Source organism: Protomyctophum bolini, assembly GCF_963924005.1.
Source record: "Protomyctophum bolini genome assembly, chromosome: 15".
Classification (NCBI taxonomy): domain Eukaryota; kingdom Metazoa; phylum Chordata; class Actinopteri; order Myctophiformes; family Myctophidae; genus Protomyctophum; species Protomyctophum bolini.
The window spans coordinates 29,404,645-29,431,266 of NC_137876.1; the positions used below are offsets into that span (position 1 = coordinate 29,404,645).

The 26,622-nt window shown below is 45.1% G+C and overlaps 1 protein-coding gene across 7 annotated transcripts in view; it reads right to left on the reverse strand.

Moving 5' to 3' along the window:
• dctn1b (dynactin 1b) overlaps positions 1-26,622 on the reverse strand; it is a 54,475-nt gene that overhangs the window by 13,672 nt on the left and 14,181 nt on the right. For 3 of the 7 annotated variants that reach the window (XM_080783680.1, XM_080783678.1, XM_080783679.1), the window contains exons 4-13: positions 25,320-25,351; positions 14,559-14,729; positions 13,828-13,851; positions 11,810-12,007; positions 11,290-11,494; positions 10,857-10,935; positions 10,329-10,488; positions 8,482-8,586; positions 7,037-7,228; positions 6,399-6,515 (exon numbers count right to left, since the gene is read on the reverse strand). In XM_080783680.1, the coding sequence (XP_080639806.1) occupies positions 6,399-6,515; positions 7,037-7,228; positions 8,482-8,586; positions 10,329-10,488; positions 10,857-10,935; positions 11,290-11,494; positions 11,810-12,007; positions 13,828-13,851; positions 14,559-14,729; positions 25,320-25,351 (1,283 nt within the window). Of the gene's footprint in view, positions 1-6,398; positions 6,516-7,036; positions 7,229-8,481; positions 8,587-10,328; positions 10,489-10,856; positions 10,936-11,289; positions 11,495-11,809; positions 12,008-13,827; positions 13,852-14,558; positions 14,730-15,545; positions 15,567-18,211; positions 18,920-25,319; positions 25,352-26,622 lie in introns of those variants that run through there. The other 4 variants (XM_080783683.1, XM_080783682.1, XM_080783684.1 and 1 more) reach the window with 4 other exon arrangements.

Consider the following 26,622-nt stretch of genomic DNA (forward strand, 5'->3'; position numbering starts at 1 on the left):
ATGCGTCGTCGAGTGTTGTATACAAACAAAGTCAATTTTGACCCCGTGATGACCCGAAGTAGTCTATATCTTCCGGTAGTCTGCAGGGGATCAGTCTCTAATTTTTCTCGCGCGTCGTGGTGAGAAATTTGCACTGGGCTGCGAGGTATTGCTATGCAATACAATATGCAGCTACGGTGCCTGTACCCGGTCGCCGGTAGTTCTGTGACGGCGTGACTGCCTGTCGGAGTAGCGTTTGTTCGCCCTCCAGGAACTGCGACTATGGTTTTCTATCTCCTCGATGAATGGAGTTTATTTCGCGGATTCACGTGGACGCAGGAGCGTCCAATCTCTCTCGCCGGTAAGGAAGGCTAACCCCCCTCGGACAAAAGGTACGTTATCGTTTAAAGTGGTGCTATCCCCGCTAAACAGACGTCCAAATGATATGATATATATTTTTATCACAAGAGGTTAATATTTTTATCAACCTCTTGTGAGTATAGGCTGCGTTCGCGCCGCCTCCCTGCTCTGCATAAAAGTTTTTTTCGACTGTGAACGCTAACAGACGTTCAAATTATATGATTATTGTATCATGGCACAACCTCTTGTGAGTATAGGCTGCGTTCGCGCCGCCTCCCTGCTCTGCATACAACTTTTGTTCAACTGTGAACGCTAGCGCTTATTATAAGCGACTATAAGACTTGCCGAAGGATAAGAACACTGTCATAATATTACCTTCGTTTGATAAACACGCTACTGTCAAGCTTTGGTTAGCCCCTGCTGATGGCAAGCATTGTCGCTACATACTCTCAGCAGTCGACATATAACTTATGACTTAAGTTAGTTAAGGCTAACCGGCATTTTCTGTTTGACAAGCCCCGCTGGCCAAAGCCATATACCAATATTGGCAGCATTCAAGCTTAACCGCTTTTGCGAATAGCTTGTATTCTTGTTGTTATTATTAGCCCGGTACAGGAGCAGCTACCTGCGTCCTCCCAGGGTATTGATGTTGCTATAGTCTGTAGCTAAATAGCTATTGGTGTACATAGCCTGTCTGGTTGTTAACCCAGCTGGCCCCCAGCAGTGGGCCTAGCTGAAGCTGCTACCAGTATGTATTATTATACAGTATTATTTTATATTATTTTATTTTAATGTGAAGCACTTTGAGTTACATTTTATGTATGAAAATGTGCTATATAAATAAAAGTTTATTATTATTATGTCTGGAGCTCAAAGCTCCATTAACAGTTTTTTGCATATACAGTGGGTGCAACTTGGTTTGTCCACCTGTAGGTCCCATTAACCCAGCTGGTCCCCAGCACAGGGTATCTGGCACTACTGCCAGCGTAGCTCACAGCAGCTACCGGTAGTTTAAAGTTAAAGCTGTTTATGAACAGGCTATAGCTTGTCTTGTTTTTAGTAGCCCAGCTGGTCTCCAGCATAGATCTCTAACTGGCGCTGCTACCTGTAGTTGTAGCCCAAGCGCTTATTATACTATCTAAGATAAAAAAAGCTATCTGTGTATAGCTTGCTTTACTGTTTGTTGGCCCAGCTGGTACAGGGCAGGCAGCGTATGCGCTCCGCTCCTCCAGCATACGGCCAGCTTGATGTTACTTACTACTAATGTTTGTTAGCTCAAGCATTTATTAACAGCTATCGGTGTATAGCTTGTTCTGTTCTTAGCTGCAGCTGATACAGGCAGCGTACGCGCTCCCTTCCTTCGGCAGGTGGCCCCTATTTGTGGAGCTATCGGTTGTAGCCTTTTCTCCAAAACTAGCTTGTGTCGGTTTATTTAACCAAACTTCTGGCTGGGGTAGGCAGCGTTAGTGCTCCCTCCTCCCAGCATGAATGCGTAGTAGTGCACACTTGACTAGTGTATTGGAAGTGTCTTTTGTTTCGCTCTGGACTAGCAAACATAAATTACAATAGTCTGGTTGCCCTTGGCAACCACACTAATAATAATGCACTTGGAGTTTGGATAAATGTCATAGTGCTGGGATAAGCGTTCACATAGGAACACTACAGCTGCTACATAGCAGCGTCTAAACCTTGACTGGAGGCTACTTTATTATCATAATTTATAAGTAAGCCTCCGCCGGGGGTACAGGTAGCGTACGAGCTCCCCTCCCCCACCGCGACCATGCAGGTCGCACAGTCTATCTAACAGCAACATTTGTGTGCCGTTTCTATGATGCACTGGTTGAATCTCAAAGTGCTACAATGAGCATTTGCATAAAACGTAAATGCATGCTGCGGCAGGTATAGCAGCATTCAGTTTTTCGATTAAGTCATTAGATGCCGATCTAAGTTAAAGCCTCTGCTGGTACAGGCAGCGTCCGCGCTCCCTTCCTACAGCATACGGCCCCACCCCTAGCAACCAGTAGCGTCCGCGCCCTGGGCTAGTTGGGACTGGTGTGCACCGGCCGGCCCAAAGGAACCGGTGCCACCACAACGGAAAGTTCCCACTTTTGTACCTCGAAAGCCTCTGCTGGTACAGGCAGCGTACGCGCCTCCTCCCCCCAGCATACGGCCAACACCTAGCAAACAGCAGCGTCCGCGCCCTGGGCTAGTTGGGACTTGTGCGCACCGGCCGGTCCAGAGTAACCGGTGCCACCACAATGGAGAGCTCCCACTTTTGTACCTCGTGTGAAGCTCTCCTTCAGCTCTGAGCCGACCTTGGTCCTGCCCCGTGTGCCAGGAGGAAAAGGTCTGACCGCTGGCTACAGCAGATCCGAGAGGGCTCAGCTATCTGCGGAGTTGGCCCACATGAGGTCCATGCTCACTTCGGATGACACCTAGGCACCTCGGAGGGTGCCGAAGCGCCTCCCTCTCTGATGCCACAGCTGACTCGAGGTTGATGTGCTCTCCCCGACAGCTTAAGCTATGCACTTCCATGACTATGAGGAAGATGCAGAAGGCAGTGCCTCCCAGGCATCAGAGCCAGCCTCCCACTTCTCAGCTCATGCGCATAGCCGTGGAACGCATACTAAAGCAGGCAGTCGGCTCCTCCAAGCGCCTTCTGCAGACGCGGCTTTGCTGCCTTCGCCGTCCCCCACGCCTGTACCTGAGTCAGCTACAGGCCTGCCGGGCGGACGATCAGGGCCTTCTCCCATCTCTATACCGATGGTGAAATCCTGGCAGCCCTGCCCTGATTGGAAAAAGTGTCCTGAGACAACCCGTTACGACTTGACACTTTAATAGATTGGAACGCACAAGGCGATAAGGGCTGGCCTGGGTTACATGCCAGCCACCAAGCCTGTCACTGCATCCCTCATGGTGTTCTCCAGCGAGGCCCGGCGGCAGAACGCTAGGTGACCTCGACCCCAGTACAGGAGCACAGGCAACCTGCTCACTGGGGCCTCCTTTTCACACCTAATAGTGGCAACGTTAATACTGGCTCAGCCACCTTTGGTGTATCACTGGAGTCATTGGCGTCATGTCCTCAGAGCGCGGACGGCTGATGTCCATCGTATCTCCAGCCCGTCGCCAAGCCGGGTTTTCACAGTCAAGCTTGACTGATGAGACTAGGCCAACTCTCCATAGTCTCCCTGAGGAGCCAGGAGCACTAGGTGGTTCAGCTGGGCGAGAAGCGCTGGAGCGAACCATCCAGGTGGGGAAGACCAGGCTGCAGCTTGCAGGCCTATGACACATCACGCCTCCCAAAGGGCCGAGCTCCAACATTGATGAAATCATCTTGACTGCCCTCGGAGCTCGCGTATCACTGCCGGCCCACACTAGAGGCCAGCGTGTTCCCTGGCGTCCCACGCAGGGACCTGACTGTGACTTTCCGGGCTGTGCGGCGCCTTCTGACGCCAGCCCCCCATATCCGGCGGGTCAAATTGGCCATTATCAGCAACATGACGAGAGCCCTACTATCAGACCAGGAGTGAGGTGTCCTCCTGCCCAAGGGCGCAACAGAGGCTGTATATCCTCAGTCACACTAAGGGAAGTCCGATCTACATACTTCCTTGTGACGCAAGACAGACGGGTGTCGACATGTCTTGAATCTGATGGGACCCAACAGGTCTATGAAGTCCGTGCCAGTCTACTGGGCCGAACAAGGCAATGTGCTGGAGCGGCAAGTGGTGTGCTCCGCTCTACAGCACTTCCTGCCGTACAGGAGAGGCGAGCACATTCTCATACGTTCGGGCAACACCTCGATCGTGTATCACGTAAGTCGTAAGTCATCGGGCAGGGCCACGTTTGCTTGGCTGCTGTAGGTGTCTATGGACCCCCTCCTGACTTGGGCAGCCTCCCCGCCCGATCAGCCTATAGGCAAGTTGTCTGAGTGGAGAGCGGGACTACATGGTAGGCTCTCCCTCCCATCGAAAGCTTCCATGAGGGGAGCGGTACCCCATCCAGTGGTGGTGAACACTAATCAGAGGCTACCCCGGCAGAGCGGAGGTGGACCTCCTCACCCTGGACCTCACTAACCTCCCTGGTTCTCCCTAACGGAGACACCCAGCCCACCGGGCCAGGACGCAAGGGTCCGACGGTTTCATAGAACCTGAACGCCACAAATGGCTGTCAGCCTGCTGGACTTCTTAGGCTTCCTGCCACATAGCCAGTATGAACAGAACGACCTACATCGTTCCTGACACACATGGCCCTAAGCAGACCACCGCCCACAGGGCACTATCCTTTTAAATGCGCACTGCCACAGGCACTGCATATGCCTTGCCACTGCCTCTCTGATACGACCAGCGCCTCAGAGTTATTTAGGAGGGTCACACCATACTGCTGGTTGCCCCCCCCCCCCCCCAGCCAAGAAGTACTTGGTCTCCTCTGCTGAACAGACCCAGTCGGAGGACGCCATGGCGTCTCCCCGACAGAGGTCTCCCCAACTGGGAGGCGGTCGGATACGGCATTCAAATGCTCAACGCCCCCAACTGTGCGCTTGGCCACTGGCGGCCCTGAACCGCTGTGTGGAACCAGCCAGGCATGCCACCCTGAATTCAAGGGTGACATCCATGACATCCATCAGGCTACTGTACGATAACCGATGGAACCTATTTCCAACTGAGGCCAGAGCAAAGACCTAGTGCGCTGCCCTCCCTACCTGTCTGGAGTTCCGCAGTCCCTCCTAGACAAGGGCCGATCTCCTACTCTAAAAAGCATAAGTAGGGGCAATATCATGTTGATATGCTAGAATCAATATTGCTGTAAGTCTGTTAGTGACTTGCGTCCGAAGCAAAGCTCAGACGGCCTGAGTGTCTCTGTGGCCGAACAGTGTTCCTCCTGAGGGTGCTGTCACATACACACCTCAACCAGCCTATACGGCTAGCATAGTTTTACCCTCCACCAGGAGAGTGGATGGACGAGCGGGAACTATTGCGCCCAGTGTGGGTCCTGAGAGCCGCTTGTTAGACCTGCCGAATGCTTTCGGCGGTCAGAATGGCTGTTCCGTTGTGACGATGGCCCTTTCAAAGGTAGCGCTCTCTCCAGACAGCGCCCGCCCCACACTATTGTGGATGCCATCAACCACGTTTATGGGACGAGTGATCGTACCTTACCATTTGGCGTGAGGTGCCACTCTTAACGGGAGCGTCCCCACATCATGGGCTGCCCCGAGGGAAGTACCCCTGGAATGTATCTGTGCCGCTGCCTCATGGGCATCACAGCGAGTTGTCTATGTTCCGCTGGGTGAGTGTTGCCACTCCCCATCCGCTGGACGTGGTCCTCTTACGAGAGTCCTCCAAGCCTACTCCTTATGGTTTGTGATCAGGATCCCTCGTGACTTGGCTGGCATAAGTCATTCATGCTTAAAGCACCGCCTCTGGCGGTCAGCAGGGACGAAATAGAACGATAGTTACGTATGTAACTACGGTTCTATGAGTCCCGAATGACCGCCAGAGGCACTCTGTCACTCAGAATCCTCGTATTCGCGCGAGAAAATTCTGTAGAGACTGATCCCCTGCAGACTACCGGAAGATATAGACTACTTCGGGTCATCACGGGGTCAAAATTGACTTTGTTTGTATACAACACTCGACGACGCATGCGCGAAGGACATATTCATGCTTAAAGCACCGCCTCTGGCGGTCATTCGGGACTCATAGAACCGTAGTTACATACGTAACTATCGTTTTACGCAATGTGCATTCATGTAAACTCTGCTGTGCATGTACTGTGTAAACACAGAGTGAAACACACATACAGACACTGCCATAAAAACCTCTTCCCAAAGGAGATTCACATGCCTAAGATCAGTGGTGGAAAAAGTACTCTGATCGTTTACTAAAAGCACCAATACCACAATATAAAAATATTCTGTAAAAAGTAGGACTCAAATCCTTTTCAAAACCAGAAGATCTACAAGCTCAATCGGCAGAAACAGTTCTTGAGTAAATGTACCTAGTTACTCCCCCCCCCCCCCCACTACACTTCAGTAGATTGTACCATCCATCCTCAGGACTGACCTTGGCGTAGGCCTTTGTCTCAGCAAACTTGATCTTGAAGTCAAACATCTCTGCAGGGGGCTGCTGCTGAAGCTCTGCTGAAGCTTCCTGTTGGCTGGTCAGCTCTCTGTTCATCTCCTGCAGCATTAAACGACAACACACCGAGTAGGAAGACATTCTGAGTTTCATTCTGTTCATCTCCTGTACCATTAAACGACAACACACTGTGTAGGAAGACATTCTGAGTTTCATTCTGTTCATCTCCTGTAGCATTAAACGACAACACACCGTGTAGGAAGACATTCTGAGTTTTGGAGAGCCGTTGTCTTGCTTGTTGAGCTTTTCTGCCATTGAGTTTCTACTGTATAGTTCCATTTTTGTTTTGTTTATAAAAACCTTTTGAAAGTAGATTTAGGTGGGGTTTTTTGCATTCGCATTTTCATAATATTTATAATTTATTGTGTACCTTTTATGAGGTTAATTAAGAAAATGAAATAACTTGATAGAAATCAAGAGCTCTCACAGAACATTCACAGGTGATAGCAAATGTTCATCAAGAATAAGAACCATAAATACTAAAAACACCCAAAGTCAACTGAGATTGTCGATAGCAAGAATTGGGACACAGCCATGCTGTAAAAAGTTGTTTTTGGCTATACCTGCAGATGAGCGGTGAGTTCACGGTACTTCTGGATGGTCTGTTGGTAGTCGGCCACAGTTTCCTGGGCGGCTTCCACGCGTTTCTCAGCCTCTCTGATCCGCCCTGCACCCAGGTCCAACATCTCTCTGAGCTCCAGCTCTGTCTCCCTGGCATTCTCCTGCAGCTCATCGTTCATCTCATTAATGGCTTCCTAACACAACAAAAACACAGGATTGGGTTATACAGTATAACTACAACTACTGTGGTGGTTGTAGTCGGTTTCTACCCGTTCTTGGTAGACACCAAATGCAATATTATACCCCTCTTTTCTCCCCAATTTAGTTGTTATGCCATATGAATCCTCCCCACACACATTTCTTGAGAGTCTAAATTGGTCCAAACGCAATTTAGCCTCTGCAGAAATAAGTAATAGTAGAAATGTTGGCCCAGGGTTTGATTCATAGGTAGAAAATTTAAGTTTTGGATTGATTAGTAGTCATATAAAGGAAGCAACAGATGTTACAGGTCTATAAACACTGTTACCGTGTGTACAGTTTATACAAAACAGTAGCTGTAGCCACTCAAAAGTGTCACTCGACCAATTAGGCCTTGCTCAAGTTTTCATTATTAATTTTTTGTTACCTTGAAGGATTGCCTTTGTCTGCTATGAATGGAATATAGATCAGTTTTATATTATTATATTCGTCACCTTTGTGCCAAGCAGGATCAGTCAATCACAGAGAAATTGAATAAATTTAAAATAATTCAATAATGCAGGCAGTGACACAAACGCCAGAGGGCAGCACGTATTGTTGACCTTGGCCTAAACAGTATAAACAATTAAATGACTCAGCAATAACATTCATAAACGTCACTTTTAAATAAGGTACACAGAGGACAAAGTAGGAAAACACCTTAGTTAGGTGCACAATCATCCTCCATGTATAGTTTTAAAAATGCTTTAAAAGTGGCACACCCTCCACACACCGCACACTCTCTAGGCTAGGGGAAAGGTGAAAATCTAATTAAATTCATAAGATTAATGTGCCAGTTTAACCAATTTCAACATGGCGTCCCTCCAAAATAGTGACGCATTTTGAGCTTCTAGATAGATTGGCTAATTATTATTATTTCTTAACATACAGTATTTCACAATAGGGAGACCACAGGCTATTTGGGGGTCCTTGGCATGGAAAGGTTTGGGAACTCATTGCGTTAGATTGTAGGTGATTCAAGAGACATCTACACCTTCCTACATTACATATTTTTGTTGACTTTTCTACAGCCATGAAATCTTTGACATTTGCTCAGAACAGACTGTCAAACAGTACGAGCTAAGAACTTGTTATGTTGAGAGATAAAAACAGAGTCGAATAGCATTGACACTAGCATGACATGATCCAATTGGATCATGTCAATCACCACAATCTGTACATAGGATTACTACTGGAGATCTTTACTCACCAGGTCAACAACAGTCTCTCTCGCCTCCCTGACCTTCTCCTCCAGGTCCAGGTTCCTTTCTGTCAGAGTCTCCACCATCTCCTCTGCCCCCAGCGCCGCGTCCACCTGGCATACAGAACATACATCATCATCATGACTATCATCTTCACCATCCACAGCTGCATCATCAGCATCAAAACCATCACCACCTTCAACATCATCACCACCACCACCACCACCATCACCACATTCCACTCAGTTTCAAGTAAGGTAAACATGAACTAATTACTTGCGCAAGCAGAGCGCGCAAGTAATCCACCCAGGACTTCGCACTCACCATCGACGGCTCCCTTGTCACACCCTCCACACGCATCCGCAACCTAGGTGTCATCTTCGACCCTACCCTCTCATTCCTCCCCCACGTAAACCACATCACAAAAACAGCATTCTTTCATCTCAAAAACATCGCCCATCTCCACCCCTCTATGACACCCTCAGCTGCCGAAACTCTCATTCACGCCTTCATCTCATCCCGACTGGACTACTGCAACAGCATCCTCTATGGCACCACCGCAAAACCCTCAACAAACTCAGCTGCCCGCCTGCTCACCTCCACCCGCTCCAGAGATCACATCACACCAGTCCTCCGTGACTCCACTGACTCCCCATCAAACACAGAATTGAATTCAAAGTACTGAGTCCTCACCACCTACAAGTCACTACACAACCTGGCTCCCCCCTACCTCTCCGCCCTCCTCGATCCTCACGCACCATCCCGCTCCCTCAGGTCCAGCGATGCCGGCCTCCTGGTAATCCCCAAGACAATCAGGCTCAAAACCTGGGGCGACAGGGCCTTCTCCGTGGCCGCCCCTACCCTCTGGAATGCCCTCCCTAAACAGATCCGGGATGCCCCCTCACTCCCCACCTTCAAAACCGCACTGAAAACCCACCTGTTCAGAATAGCATTCCCGAGCTGATGTGTTTTTAACCTGTTACTAATGTACTAATGTACTGTTCTTATTGGTTTTACTCTTATTTAAAAAAAATAAAGTTGTCTTTTTCTCATGTTCCCCGGCGGCCACCACACATGTAAAGTGTCTTTGGGTATTAGAAAAGCGCTATATAAGTTCCAGGTATTATTATTATTATTAGTACTAGTTTCGCAGAGGACGATATTCGATCCCAGCAAATGACGTAATGACTACTTGTGCCTGATACCACTGCCGTATCAGGCACAAGTAGTCATTACGTCATTTGCTGGGACGGTGCATACGCATCATTGAGAGCTAGTTATACCAGTTATACCCTGACGTCATATGCTGGGACGGTGAATATGCATCAAAAGTGGCGCAAAGTAACCACAGTATACCGCTAATCAACTTACAAATTACATATACACAGAGGCATTTAGTATTAATATCACTATAGTCCAAGATTAAGTAAATTTAAAGCAATTGACAATTTAAAATAAATAATTAAATAATTATACTGTATACATGATAACATATTTTATTTCAGTTTATATACCATTTTTTCTCCAAAAAAATCGATGATTTATTTTTCTTTGAGAAACAAAAAAGGGATCCAGAATAATTCTAAATCGATAAAACTGTATTTATTTTATAGATAGAAACTTCATAATACTACTTTTTTACATGCATAAAGTAGGTAGGTGCTAAACCTAATAATTCAACATTTCAAACGTTCTTTCACAGAGAAGCTGAGATTTGACAGTTTGTAGCGGTCGCCGGTCGACAGTACTTGCACGCTCTGCTTGCGCAAAGTGTGCAACAAGCAAGTAGGCACTCGACAGAGTGCAGGTCTAGTTCTGATTCTGCTATGACATCAGCTAGCAGGAAGTTCCTGACCTGTTCTTTGAGCTCATCAATGGTCCTCTCAGCCATCTTCATCTCCTCCTGCAGTTTCTCTTTCTGGGCCCTCAGGGTATCCAATTCCACAGTCTTCTTCTCTGTCTGCTTCTGTAACTTCAGATGTTCCTGCTTCTCTGACGAGGACAAGTCACGCATCCTGACCACACACACACACACACACACACACACACACACACACACACACACACACACACACACACACACACACACACACACACACACACACACACACACACACACACACACACACACACACACACACACACACACACACACACACACACACACACACACACACACACACACACACACACACACACACACACACACACACAATTTGACGGTTCATGTCTGCATGGAGTAGACAGATATTTCTACATTCCACAAAGGAACACCTAAGTAAATGAAGTGGACACCTACATAAAACAAGTGGGCTTCTTTAGGAAATGAAAACTGGGCTTTGAAAATGTATGAAAATGATGAGGGTATCTATAGAATATGTACCTGACCAGTGCCTCCTTCAGTCTGCCATTCTGTTCCTCCAACTGTTTGACATGGTAGCTGGAGGCAGCGCCATCTGAACCTGAGTAGAAACCCGAAATATTACTTGGTTTTCTTCATGTGGAAGTTTTTCTTCTTTTTTAAATCAAAACCAATACGTATACTGCAATGTCAAAGGAAGCATTTAGTGCTTTGCATAGCGGTATGCTTTTCTAATAAATCTTTGAATAAGCACACCAAACACCAAAACCGCAGCTACGGTATGCCGTTTTACCACATCTGCAGCAATGCCACTGAAAGCTTCACTTGCTCCGACTTGTGAGGAAATTACTTAAAATCTATCATTGCTTTTGGGCTATGCGTCTCCAAAATATGAATCCGAGTTCCCAGTGACAAAATGTTAAACTCCTCCATCTCGCAGCCTTCATATTCAAACCTTTCTCCTCGATCTCGTGTTTGAGGATCTCCAGGTCCATCGTCAGCTCGTCCACCTTCTCCTTGAGGCTGTCGGCCTCCTGCTGCAGTGACTCTGCCCTCTCCTCGGCCATCTCCTTGTCCAGCGTCGCCATCTCGATGGCGTCTGCGGTGTCTGCCATCTCCTCCATGTAATGCTCCTTGGCCTCCAGCGCTTCTTTAGCTTCCTGTGAAGGCACGGATGATCGTTTAGGACGGTGCATAGTCAGGAATTAACCATCTTTATAATATTCAAATTATAGTGGCCATTTTGCTCTTATGTCATACTCTGGACTGGGGGCTGGGGTGTCCTATGGCAGTGTGAAAACGGTCACTGTACCGTAAATCACTCTATGACACTCTATGACAAACTTGAAAGAAATGGACTATGAAGCACATCAGTGACCTGGATGCAATCCTATCTGGAGGTGAACGGAAACCGTCCATCCATCAATCAATCCACTCAGCCCTCCTCCACCCTTCCATCCATTCATCGTCGTTACCCTCTTAGCCTCTTTGAGTTGTTTCTGCAGCTCGGCCTGCTGCTCCTGCATCTTGGTCTTCCACTCCTGAAGCTGCTCCAGTTGGATCTTGTGCTTCTCCAGCTCCTTCAGCTTGGCCTTGTCCTCCGTGCGCTTCATCTTCAGCGTCTCCAGCTTCTCCTCCAGGTCCTTGACCTGGCCTCGCAGAGCCTCCTCCTCCTGGACTCGGAGGGAAGGAGGGAGATGGAGAGATGGAGAGATGGAGAGATGTATGGCAGGAAAGAAAAACAGACATTTGGATCAGCGGTTTTCAACCAGTGGTCCTTGAAGGTGTTCCAGGTGGTCCCCAGCTAAATGACGTAAAGTTTGTAACCAAATGGACCCTTATAGATCTTTAACTCTTAAAAATGTAAAATTATTTTTGTTATCTGTACCTAAATTATTATTTTTGTATCCTACTGTTTATATCACATGTCTGTATGTATGTTTGTTTTTGTATGTCTGTACTCAATTATTAATGTTATGTCTTTATATTGTTTTAATGATGACGATAACTGGGGGGAGGGATGGGGTGAGGGAGAAAAAAAAAAGAAGAAATGGTATGTTCAAACTGTACTAAATTGTTGATGCCTACTACCAATAAACATATATTAAAAAAAAAAAAAAGTAAAATGAAAGATAACACCTGTTATCTCTCCTCTGGTACCAACATCAATACAGCATGGAATTGTGGAAACACCTTAATACAATTTGTGCCCAAGACGTCCACAGACGTCCTAGGAACTACCTAACGATCACAAAATATCCCTTCGTTTTGGGTCTGGGAGGCTAAACCTCATCAAATGGTGGTCTGTGGCTCAGATGGCGAATACATAATAGCCTTGATATGAAAAGGATTGAAAACCACAGATTTAGATCGATGAGAGAAAGTAGAACGGACCGCAGAGACAAAGGGACAGAAAGGTGGACAGATGGGATGAAAGGTCAAGATAAACTTGAATATCTAAATTCATATTAAGTTATATGACGATTTACCATGGCCATGCTTGTTATTTAGGCTTGTTATTTCTTGACCATACGGTAAAATGTACCGGCAATCTAGTTATTTAGAAAGATGCTAGGTTCATTGTTTACTTGGTTTCCTATAGTTCAATGTACATATTATTATATTGATACTAAAGAGCATCAAAGTCTGACGTCAATATCGGTAGAGTCGCAAGTCCACAGGTTCATGTACTTTTTATTTGCATTGTAATCCCCATAGGGGGATTTTAGATCGCCTCATATTAGAACTGTGTTTGGACCACAATGCTTATATGAGACGATTTTAAGATGAGCCCATGTTATTCCCCATAGAGACTACTTCCGTGAACCAGGGGATGAGCGAGTGACGTCAGGACTTCCGTGAACCAGGGGATGAGCGAGTGACGTCAGGACTTAGGACGTGAACCAGGGGATGAGCGAGTGACGTCAGGACTTAGGACGTGAACCAGGGGATGAGTGAGTGACGTCAGGACTTCCGTGAACCAGGGGATGAGCGAGTGACGTCAGGACTTAGGACGTGAACCAGGGGATGAGCGAGTGACGTCAGGACTTAGGACGTGAACCAGGGGATGAGTGAGTGACGTCAGGACTTCCGTGAACCAGGGGATGAGTGAGTGACGTCAGGACTTAGGACGTGAACCAGGGGATGAGCGAGTGACGTCAGGACTTTGGCACTCTATACCAACCCACGGTTTCCAACAGATTGGGACTGGCACTCCAGCAACTAATTTTAAAAGGTACCATTTCAAACCGCACACTGCAACCGCACACCGCATACAAACTGACTCGTTTTTAAACCGAAAGGAGTGCATATATTTTCCTTTTCCATTAACAGTGCATGCATTAAAAACACATGCACACAAACTCACACATGGGTGTAAGCGCGTCAAACACACACACCCACACACCCACACACACACACACTTGTCAGTGTCGAATGTTAAGTGTGAAAAAACAGCAACACTTCAAAACCAAGCGTAATCACACCAGTGCACCTGTGTTTCCATAGCAACAGCCTCCTGAGAAAGAAACAGGTGAACTTCATTATCACATGGATCAAGTCTAACACGGGATGGCACTTTACATGTATCTATGATTAACAGTGAAAATAAATGGCTTTTCTATTTCCTACAATTCCTAGTCAGTGAAATATATTATCATACACTATATTACATCGGAAAACTGTAGCTTAATTTTGTTTATCCTTTTAAATCGTTTCATAACAGAAGGCTGCATGTTTTTATCATCAAAATGATCTGTGTGTGATAATGCTATCCTTTGGACTTTTGCTTAATTGAACGGCTTGCAAAGTTGCAATCATAACCCCTTAATGGTTTAATTATAGCCTTAAATCCATTGCACTTATTGGAGGGTCATTCTAGGACAGGTAAGCAATCTAATGTTTTTGTTGTAAATTCAGAGAGCCCATGGCAGTGTTACAGCACTGCTCTGCTTCACACTACATCTCATTTGAGTTGCTCTAGTGACTGAAGTAACTAAATTGAGGCCCTGCTAGTGTTGGAAGTTAAGAGACAAATACTGAAAGCATTTGGTTTGAATTTCTGTAGCAGATGGGAATGCCCAGGAGGGAGGATTCCATGAGATATGGGTACATGTACTGTCAATGTGCCCTTGGGTGAGACAGTTGACCTCCAATTGCTACAGTGGCTATTCGTATATCTATTCCCAGAATAGAGCAAAGGGCAAGGCTAAAGGTTCTGCTGACCTTGCTGGGGACCGGTGGTGGAGGGACTCCTGGAGAGTGGAGGGTGGGGATGACGGGGGCAGCCAGCGGGGTCTGGGCCGGAGTGCTGGGCTCACTGCTGCTCATCTCACCTGCGGAGGCAGACGCAGACCCAGAGGGAGCGCCCTTACTGCCCGCTGGCCGGCTGGGTTGCTGGGGGACGACCGAAGAAGACGGTGAGTAAAGAACAACTGGACATGGAAATGGAAATGAAGACGAATAAGCGCCCATTGATCCGAAAATGATGTGATTTCTGGAGAACAAAACAGAATGTTTTGCAATGGAAAACCAAAAAACAAACAACACAGGAAGCAAAGATTATGACGCTGCAACTGTCAAAATTGTCATTGAAAAACATGAGGCAAAAGCAAAAACCAACAGCAACAACAAAATCAGCATGAACAGTGTATAACTGGAAAGACTGAAGTATACTTTTGTTGTTGAATAATCCACTACTGTAGCTCAGAATCTTGCAACGGGTCGGCGTCTGACGGGTGAGAGTAAGTAAGCCTTGTCGAGCCATGAGGCCCATAGGTCAGGAGCCTATCTCCAGTTTCTGTAGCGTGAGGCAGCTTGATGTACAAGTACACCCCCTGGACATCATGTACAAGTACACCCCCTGGACATAACACTAGTATGTCACAGGGACGGGTGAAAAATATACTTTTATAAGTTTATGGGGATGGGCGGTAATGAACTAAACGTATGTGTGTGAGGGGGTAACACTTTATTGTGACCATCAGAGAGCACTGTTTCTACCCGTTTCTGGTAACGGGCAGACACCCGGTTCATTATTTGACGGGTGCGGCGGGTCTGGTTTGTATTTTGATATAATCACGGGCGGCACGCACGCACGCACGCACGCACAAACAAACAAATACAAATATAAATATAAATATAAATAAATGAGCCACGGATAAACAAAGCAAAAGCAATCTGTCAACAGATTCTAAACAAGACTGGCCTCACCTTGGGCCTTCTGGCCGTGGTCTGAAGAAGAGGGAGGGAGAAGAGGAGAGGAAAGGAGAGAGGAACGAGCAAAGGAGAGGAAACACACCACAGGCAGGGTTAGAAATACAAGCCAAACTTCATATCAGCACACAAAAGGAAAAGATGGCTTGATGGATTCTCTAGTAGTGGGACTCTAAAGCGATGGTGTTGCTCAACCCCAAAATAACCGTTTTCAAGTGCCATTGGCGTATGATATATATGAAGTATAATTTAAGCTTAAACCTTGGTAAACAGGCCTGCTTTCTTAAAATACAAATTAATTCCCCCAAAATGCATTGCAAATGTATGTGCCTTCCACAGCAATTCACTGTAACTCCTAAATATCTATGCTGTATGTACTGTACTTTCGCTAAAGAAAATAACCATGTTATTCCCTCCGAGTGCTCTAGACAGTCTTCCACTATATGAACCCATTTTCAGGATCAGATTAACACTAGCCATATGGGCCCTACCTACGCTGTTGTTTTCCTCCATCTCACTTACTCTATAGCGAGTCTCTAGGGGCTCTGTCCCTTGTCCCCTGGCCATGTGACCGCTACCTCAACACAGTGACTGGTACCGCCACCGACTGGCCTAAATGAATGCATTGTGTCTCACAGGACAGGATGGATCTGCTTCACACGTGGCCAGTTCTGCTCTGTTCTACTGGCTTGCTTATTGAGAAGCGCTGAACGCAGTGGCTCATTATCTTGGTAAGTCATTGGGTTCAGGCATGCAGCATGCTATAAGTGGCCTAGATATGAGGGTTTACTAAATTGTCAGCGGGGGAACATTCATGCTCAGCTATAATCTAATTTCTTAAGTGTGCATGTCAGATTTGAGTGAAACAGCAAATATGCAAATAAATCTTTGTGTTAATCTACTGAGTGCCAGACAGGTGGGATTTGTAAGAAGAAAAAAAGAAAAAAAAGTATTTTGATGATATTTTGTGAAGGATTTTGAATTAATGCAGGAAACCCCACCCTTCTGGTGTTTTTTTAGATTACAACAAATATAATTATTTGCTAATTCTATTTGACTCATGTGGTACATCCTTACTGCCTCTCATTTGACCCTGTAAAATTAGCTTATATTTCTTTCATTATACACCTCCTGGCATTCTCATTCTTCTCAGACTGGGCGCCCTAGCTATTGGGCTCGGTTTATTGGATTAGTGTTGGACCATTCAAAATAAATTAGCCACAGAGGTAGCAGCTGTGCCAAATAAGAGCAGACAACCTAGCCATGATGGTATGGTACTGTGAACAGGACACACTGTACTGTAATAACAGCAGGAACATTTAGCGCTTATCAACTGCACCGACAAGTTGAAATCGATTCTCCCTGACGACTAAAAGCCACTGACCTCCTGAACACAACATCAAGGTGTAACTGTCAGAACAGCACTCATCATACAGTATGTCAAAGGTGAGACTTCTGCATGATAAACCTTTCAAAGCTTCAATGAGGCCGTATGAGTCATATACTGTACTTTAACCACTTACACCCTGTATACGAAGTTGACCGGTGTTCCCCAGGGCTCTATACAAGCTCTGCTAGTATTTTCCTCTACACAAAATCCCTTTGCTGAAAATAGGCGTGTTGTGAAGCGCTGTGAGCTTGTAGATCGGCTAGTTTTGGTGACTGTTCGCCCCCAGGATAGGGACGCTACGGATCATGTGGTTAATTTATGCTTCGCTGTGCAACCGTGTCACTTGCCAATAAACATATTTTCGTTGAGCATCACCGTCATATAACAAATAATAAAATCAGAATAACACACAGCCTGTTATGTTCATTAAAAGATACTGTTCCAATAGATAACTGTTGTGGACAGATGGGAGAGTATCAACTACATCTACATAGGGCTTTCACAATCATTACAATTTTGTTGACGATTAATTATTCGTCATACAGTTGCGATTAATGATTTAATTGTGTTTTTGGCATTGAACATTAGAAAGAACATATAAACAAAGATTGCAAAGGGCAGCTATGGCAAATAACTTTAGCCCAGGCCATATAATTAGTCATTTTATACTTTCAAAATAAAAATATAGGAAATAGCACATCTGCAAGGCAAGCTCAAAATGCATCACAGCATGTTGTGAGCTTGTATATCTGCTATTTTTGGTATCTTTTAAATAGTTTGAAAATGTATTAAACGTTGGTAAAAAATATGGCAGGTTGAAAGTGGTTAAAAGAGCAAATGTGGAAATAACAATGGAAATATGACAGTTCTGTTCATTTCACCATGCCGTTTTTATACAGATGAATGGAAAGCATTCTAACGATTATGCGAAAATTGTGAATAGCTAAAATAAGTGTCATCAGGCGATTCTGTAATAATTATGACAGGCCTACAAAAAGGACTTTAAAATGAACAGCCGGAAAAACTGAGAGTGACATGACAAGAAAGACACTGCATGTATGAATGAAGATTTCTACTCCAATTCACACTCACTACACACACACACACACACACACACACACACACACACATGACCCAATGAAGAAGCATGGATTAAAACTTCTGGATATGATCCGTTACAGTAGCAGCTGTAGCAAGAAGTAACAACTACGCTAATGGATGACATAACAACCATATCCCCACAGACACAGAGACATCAGATTGTGTTGTGTACCTTCCGGGGAGCAGGAGTCTGTCTCATCATATTTGCAATTGAAGAAGACACACACACACACACACACACACACACAGTCACAGCGTCACAGAGAAACACACACACACATACACACACGGTCACAGCGTCACAGAGAATCACACAGTCACCGAGAGGTAGACACACAGTAAGAGAACTGCAGCCAAGGTGCGTTTAAGGCAGACAGACAGACGGATGGATGAGCTCCAAAGATGCAGCCAGTGAGGCAAGCAGGCGGACAGACAGACACAGACAAGATAGCAGACTGGCTCCAGCCACTCTGTTCCTCTCAGACTCGGAAGCTGCAGCAGTGCAAATGGCCGCGGCTTCCCTCTCACTCGGTTCCTCCCTCCTGCTACAATCCACCCCGTCCTCCTCTATGTCCTTTCAGCTGGCTTGCCAGTGAAGCAGCCTCTCTTGTCATAACGTGAGCGGTCTCAAGCGGCAGTGGTGAGCCGAAGCGAACACTGTCCTCAGGTCGATTTCCCCTCTCTCTCTCTCTGACACCCCTGTTAGGATGCAGGCATCTCGCTGACACACGGTTTCTGATGAGCCGCCGTTCAGTTTACACCTCCCCTCTTCCCTGTTCTCTCGCTCACTCCCCTCTCCTCTGTCTCCTTCCGTCTCCCTCTCTCTCCGTCACTGCTCACTGTGATTTTCCCAGCCTAGTCAATTCCCTAGTCCAGCATTACATCACCCGCAACGACGTACACTCTTCCCCATCATCCCTAGTGTGTGTGAGTGAGCCTGTGAGTGTATGTATGGGGACAAACGAGAAAAAGGGGAGGGGGGGGGGGGGGGGGGGGTGTAACAGCAAAAGAATGGCAGGAGAATAGGATGGAAAAAGAAAAGGGAGCGAGGGTAGAGGAGAGAGGGAGGGGAGAGGATGTGGAAGGAAAAAACAAAGGAGGGGCAATGAGTCGGGGTGGCGGGGCGGTGGTGGAGGGGTCGGGGGTGACAACACTGATGCAAGCCTTCTCTGTATCCTAGCAACTGTCCTGGATTCTTCCAATGGACTTATTAGAATGACATACAGAAACAAGGAGGCTGCTCTGACATCTAAGTTGTTACATGATGAGCATGGATGCTGCTGCTGTGCGTTGAAATTGAAACACAAGTTTAATAGTTTATGTTCACATTGTTATTGCCAACAACACTCCTTCGACAAACTCTGGTCTGCCAGTCTCAGACAAAGGAACACGCGTGCATGCACGCACACACACGCACGCACACGAAATGGTGCAGGTTATCACTTTTCCAAACCAAAAATAAGATAATAAATAATAACATATTTTTTTTTCGTTCTCGAGTTCCTTGGAAATAGTTGTGCATTAAACATGTTCTTCTAGACTTCAATAAATAGTCATTTTTAATAAAAGAGTAAGAGAGGAATGATAAAGCAGTTTTATCAGTTCCAAACCTGACTATTGGGATAATTCCTGTCTAAGTGGTTATGCTAAACCCAAGAGCTTTTTGATTTCCTATCAGTAATAGCTACCTCAGCTCCCACTAATCTCCTGCCCAGTAATGACAGCATGGTGAGAAGAGAAGAGGATTAATTTCACTCTGGGACACTCTGCTAAACTGTGAGCTTTACACCCAAAGTACCGTGGATACGGAGAGATGTCAATTACAGTACATTGTCAATTAAGAACGTGAGGGGAGTGAAAGTTTGTATAAATCATAGAGGATTTGTCTGTTAATAACACCGGGTAGATAAAGTTAAACCAAAACAAGCAGCATCTCATTCGCACTATCACTGTCTCTTCATCCATCTTCATCTATCTTTCCCTCTTCCCAAATTCACAATAGCTCTAAGTGTTGCATCACAGGAAGGGCAGGGTATGAAGGGTTGGGGTGGGGGGGGAGAGAGAGATGGGAGTGGAGTGGAGTGGGATGACGAGATGTAGAGAGGTTTCAAGTTCCTGCTAGAGCAGCATTGACAGATGTGATTCACTGACTGTAAGGGCATTGGTCCTCAGCCCGGCTGCAGCAACATAACAAAGGAGAGATAGAATTTCTGCCCCAACAGCACCAGCACAGCACAACATAATGAAGGCAGCTTGCATTATTGGCAAACCGGCAGCAGCTGAATATATTTCAAATGTTTGGACAACATAAAGCACTTTCTATGGAGGGGTGTGTGTGTGTGTATATATATATATATATATATATATATATATAGTGTAATAAACAGAGCGGTGCTGAATGCCTAAAGGGATAGCCTGCAGAGTGATGATGTGATAAAATACTAATAATCATCACCTATAGCTGGTATAGACCTTTAAACACTTAACAAACATTCTGAATGGCTCAAAGTTTATTTACTTTTATTAGTTTTATTACCAAAGTTTATTTCCACCGTTTGTGAATATTAGTAGCATTGAAATGTCTATATTAAATGTCAAGAAGATTAAAGTTGAAACGTTTAATAAGAAATTACTATTTTACCGTGGTGTTTGAGATTTCACAGGTGTCTTAAAATAAACAATAATGTATCCCATACATTTCCAATTGGAAATTTTCTTCCACTTTCGAACACCCTCTGAGGTGCAACACTATGAAACATCCAGTAGACACAGCCATCCATTGAGCAGGCTCATATGACAGAGCTGTTAAGCTTCTTGCCTCCAAGACCTGGAAGTCCTGGAGGTCTACAGACAGACTACAGGGCAAGAGAAACAGCTAACATGGAGTGAGTAAATCAGAGTTTGGCAGCAAATCCATAATCAGATGGAGTCTCTTTGAGTCGACGCTCTGCAGCAGCAGCAGCCATGGAGGTTGATATCTAACCCATAATGACTCAGCTCCAGGATGTTAAGCGACCACTGCTGGACCATTACCGTGAAGTGCGTGTAACCCAGTATCTACGCATTAGTACATAACCTAAGATGCTGTCCCACACACACTAATGCATTTCATATACAGCTCGGAAAATTCTGTCTAGCAGTATGTTTATACATCTAAAAAAAAAATCACACACGTGTGAACTGAGTGGTGCAATTCCCCCCACCCCCCCCCCCCCCCCTCTCTCTCTCTCTCTCTCTCATTACACAGCACTACCCCTCCCTCTGTTTCTGCCGCCCCCTACTGGTATAAATCAGTAACATACTCAGGCTCATGTGCACAGGTACACACACACACAGGTAGGTACATGGACATTGCTGATTGTAGGAGTGGTTGCACCACTCAAAAAAAAGAAAAAAGTATTATATATATATATATATATATATATATATATATATATATATATCTCACATCACAAAGGCGGAACTGGAAATGGAAATCTGTTCAGTTACTTCATAAAAGCATAATACCTGCAAGTAATTCCCAAATATATTTGGAATATAATTTAGGCAATAAAAAAATATATTCTTGTGACATTTCTGCTTAATTGGAACAGCTAAGTGGACAGAGGGAGACGGATGGGGGAAGATGTGACATGGGTTTGTAGCCAGACCAAAATCGTCCAAGCCACAAGATATTTCTCCAAATAAATGATGAATGGACTATTCTTGTATATTTTGAAACATATACTCGGAGTAAGCTTGAGCCTGTGTGTGAAATGCATTTTCTACCGACATGGCGCATATACTGTAGGAAGCAGCGACTGACGTACAGTAGAGGCCACATACAATAAGCCAGAGCTTTGAACCACAGGAGAGCAAGGAGCATGGTGGGACTACATGAAATAATGGAGTTGCACATGGGTGACACAGATGTGAGGACACTCTTTCAAAATCGCCCGTCTCTCTCTCATAACCACAGAATAATATCACGCCGGATGAAAATGGATTTGATAAGAATTAAGAAATATGGGTCAATGGGAGCTAGCGAGACCCTGATGCCATGCAGCAGCTATAGGCCATTCAGAGCCACGGATACCACAGTGATCATAACATTGCCACTGTACCGATGTTAGAGAAACATGCACCACCTTTTTGGGCTTCACTCCTCGCTGCGTGATCAAAGTAGGGAAGGAAGGGAGGGAGTGTAAAGGTGAATGTTAGAGGTCAAGGTTGCAGAGTTTATCAGTGGCATGCTGCGCATGATGGGAATTATAGTGAGTTGGTGCTCTCCGTTGGTGATATCAGAGGTCAGATATCTAATTTACACAGTCTTGCTTAGCCCTCAGCCTCGCTCTCTTTCACACATTATTTCATTGCTCTTCTAATAAACCTTCATTCTGAAGACAAATTATGCACAACTCTTACAAAACTTGCAGCCAAGTTCGTTCCCGCACAGTGAAACAAGTAATTTGTTTTGGTGACTGCACCTAAACAAATGACAGATTACAGTGCAGTTACAGTACAGTTCAGAACTGGTGTCCAATCAAATCAATCGTGTGTGTGTGTGTGTGTGTGTGTGTGTGTGTGTGTGTGTGTGTGTGTGTGTGTGTGTGTGAAATTCAACCCAACACATTTCTGAATGTGTCAGGTTGATTTACACCCGTTCGGTTTGCAACTCGGATGGCCAAGAGTTTCTGTCATGCCCTCAGAACCAGAATGCCTTGTTTGGATCGTGACTGGATGACTCCTAACATAAGGATACTTGGCTCATTCCTTATTCATAAGTCAACCTTTGCCATCCTAGGAACAATAAAATTGCAAAGGGGCCCCTTTGCCATCCTGTCTGTTTTTAGCAGAGGTTTGGCTGGGGTCGAGGGTAAGATAGAGGGGGGGGACACGGTATCAGGTGAAAACCAGGAGTCCACAGAGACAGCAACATGACTCAGCAACTCTACTCTGGTGGTGGGGTTGGTTTGATCTCCGTTAGATATCCGTCTCAGAAATGCCAGCAAGACGATAATGTGCACTCATTTTGAATGCCAATAACAGCAGCCTCTATGTTTTTTACATCAATTACGGTAGCTGCCCATGTAAATGAACAGTTTGAACACTTCTCAATGTTGTGAAACTTGTGCGCAATGAGTGCAAAATGTCCTGTATGTTTACTGTAGCTAGAGAGACTGGCATATTGACAGTCACATAACGGTAGGCTATTGGAGAATATTTATAAGCTGCCTGAAGATGTTTCTCCCTCTCTGAGGCTCCAAAATGCACAGTGCGCACGTATGCTTCATTATACATTCAGGGCTGTATTTTGCGTGTCTTAAGTACCAGGTCTTATTACTTAACTGGAGGCGTGATCAATGCTCTTTGGCCACTCAGAATAGCCAAATGGCATTGATCACACCTCCAGGTCTTAAGTTAAGTAATAAGACCTGGTACTTAAGACACGCAAAATACAGCACATGGGTTCCCAAGTCTGCTTCCCTAATGTTTGGCTCGCCAGGCCGAACAGCCGAAGGCCAGAGACTATGTTTTCACTCCTGTCCATCGGTGTGTGTCCATGTGAGTGTCCGTCTGTCTTTGAGCAGGTGATCTCCAGCACTGTTGAACCGATCAGCATCAAACTTTTCACACACACACACACACACACACACACACTCCCAGTGGGCAAAGGAGGAACAAATCACTATATTCAATATAATAATAGGCACCTTCAGGTTTTGGCCTATATGTTTTGAACCATAGGTCATACAAAAAAGAATAATAATTCCCTGGATTCCTTGGAAGCATGATGTAACTCCTTACATAGGCCATGCCCATTCCTGCCTTCCGCCATTGTACCTTTTCTTAAGACTTGCTACTACTACTACAATATTTTGTCCATAAATCACACAAATCAGTACACATTATCTATGTGGTTATGTGATCAAGATGTTTCACATTCCATTCTGCTATGAGTGGCTTCCAAAATTGCAGACCCTGCGTAGGCAACCGACCTGTCGGAGACCTACTTTGTTTTCATTTTTTAACTTGTTGTATCTCTCTACTGTCTACTCTTACCAGTATCCTGTGTTTCATGCTTACTGCTTTTGCAACGACATCTGAATTTCCCCATAGGGATCAATAAGGGTTCATCTCTCTAAATACTGTACATTTATAATTTAGTAAATATTTTCTTTTTCTTTTTGAAGAGAATATAATATTTGATAGTCAAATGATTAATCAATCATTGATTGATTGATTGATTACGGATCAGAATTACAGCAGCCAAATAATCCAGTACTAAACGCATATAACCCAAATGAAAATGTCAGAATGATATTCTTCTCATCAATTCAAATCGAAACGCCAGAATAAATTCGAGCTTAGCTCTTTCATCCTGAGACACTTAACTATCAACAGCAATAAATGAATCACAGTACAAGGTTTTAGTGAGTAGACACCTCCCTCTAGTGGATAAGAATAAAATGAACCTACACATTTATATAAATTAGGGCGCATACTAATAGTCAAAAGAATGACATCTTATCTCTTTTCTTAAACACTTTTCCTTTAGCTGGACAGAAAACATCATATGGTCAAAGAAAGATGTAAAGAAGAATTCCCAGAGTGACAGCGCTCCCTCGGGTCATCTGCAATGTGTGTGGCGAAAGTCTGTCGGTCGAACGGTTCTCGAGATACGTGGATTACAGACATACATACAGAGATTCCCGGCATTTATTGTAGGATAGTATAGTAAAATAATGTATGAGGGTGATCAGTCACAATTCGACTGAGCTCAAGGGACATTTCTAATAGTTACAGGACAGTCAACAAAACGACCGCTCTACACATATTAATATGTGTGTGTGTATGTATGCATGCATGTCATTTTATATTTTTTCCAAAGGAAAAAATGTATTACAAGTAAAACACAATCTTCAGTCACACAGTTGTTGGTTTGTCACCAACAACAGGTGAGAACAGGTGTAAAGAAAGGAAAGGACATCCTCCAAGAGTTGACTGGATCATATGAGATAGAAAAGGTTGAGTGAGAGAGAGAGTGTGTGTGTGTGTGTGTGTGTGTGTGTGTGTGTGTGTGTGTGTGTGTGTGTGTGTGTGTGTGTGTGTGTGTGTGTCAGACAGAGTTTATGAGTGTCTCTGTGTATCTGTGTTTGAAACTACATTATGTGCAGTGCTGCATGCATCCGATTGTGCGAGGGTGTGTCAACTCCACATATAGGCCACCATGTCTCCTGCTGAACACCTGTAAGGTAGCTTGGTGCCACGTTGCAGCAGTGCAGCACTATCTCACTCACCATTTTAGTGGACTTGGGCGTCTCCAGGATCTCTAAGGAGCAAAAAGAGAGAGAGAGAGAGAGAGAGAGAGAGAGAGAAACACTCGTTTATCACAACTGTCATTTATCCTCATTCATAAAGTCTGAAGTCTGCCCAAGATCCTGGTGTGAACCAATCAGGCAAACAGAGCAGAGCAAACAAGCTACATTATCTTTTTCACCAGGTGACCAGTGCGTGTACAGAACATACCCTATGATTACCCTGTAAAGAGCTTTTAATCTATGATTCTACGCGATGACCTATGGTACATGTCCCGTTAGATGCCCAGCCTCCATGGCAACTGCCCTGCCATTTGTTCGTTTTGACAGGGACACCAACTGTCACCAATCTGTCTCTCCGCCCAATGGCTCTAGCTGTTCCAAATAAAGAGCAGAACAACTTTCATATACAGAGTAAATGGGCTCTTCCTCCCTCCAACCTGAAAGCAGCAGTGATCGGTAACCATGGAGACAGCCCGCACTCCGCAGAGTGTGTCTCTGCCAGAATCTCAGACACCGTTGTGATTCTCATGTGGACCTGGCCAAAGTCTATTGTTGAAATGAATAGAGTGAATAGGTTGTATAATATTTTGGGGAAAACGGTCTCAGGTTTCCTGTTGCGAGTGATTTTGTCCTTAAGGAAGCTCTTCATGGCTCTGACAAATAGACGATTATGGCCTAAAGGTTAAATCTTATGAATCGAATTCCTGACTATTTACTCTGGTCTCAGCCAGAGAAAGAGGTGCCTGTGGTAAATCATGTTATTGTAGAAGGTGGGACATGGATTCACTGCTTAGTTTGATATGAAACAATGTGATGTGTGTGTAAGTCACAGTTATGAATTAGATGTCTTTATGTCACACCTGAGCCTACCTGATACAACATGCACATGTGCGTGCATTTTGTTATTTTGATATCAGGATTTTAATACAATTAACAATTGACCACATGTCAACATAAAATGCTGATGAATGATTGATGAGTGTGTGTGTGTGTGTGTGTGTGTGTGTGTGTGTGTGTGTGTGTGTGTGTGTGTGTGTGTGTGTTGTAACTACCATCGTTAATGTAGTGGGTGCAGATTTAAGATGTATTTGCAACCTCTGTGGACTGTGTGCTTCAACACCATCGCAAGCTTGCATACAATAAGGCACTGCTCACCGAGTATACCAACAGCTGCTTGGTGGACCTTCCCATGAGCAGCTACTGGGAAGAGAGGCATTGGACCTGGCCTTCTAGTGGTGTGTCCATCCGCTGTCGGAACAACAGCGGGTGGATTTTGGGCCCA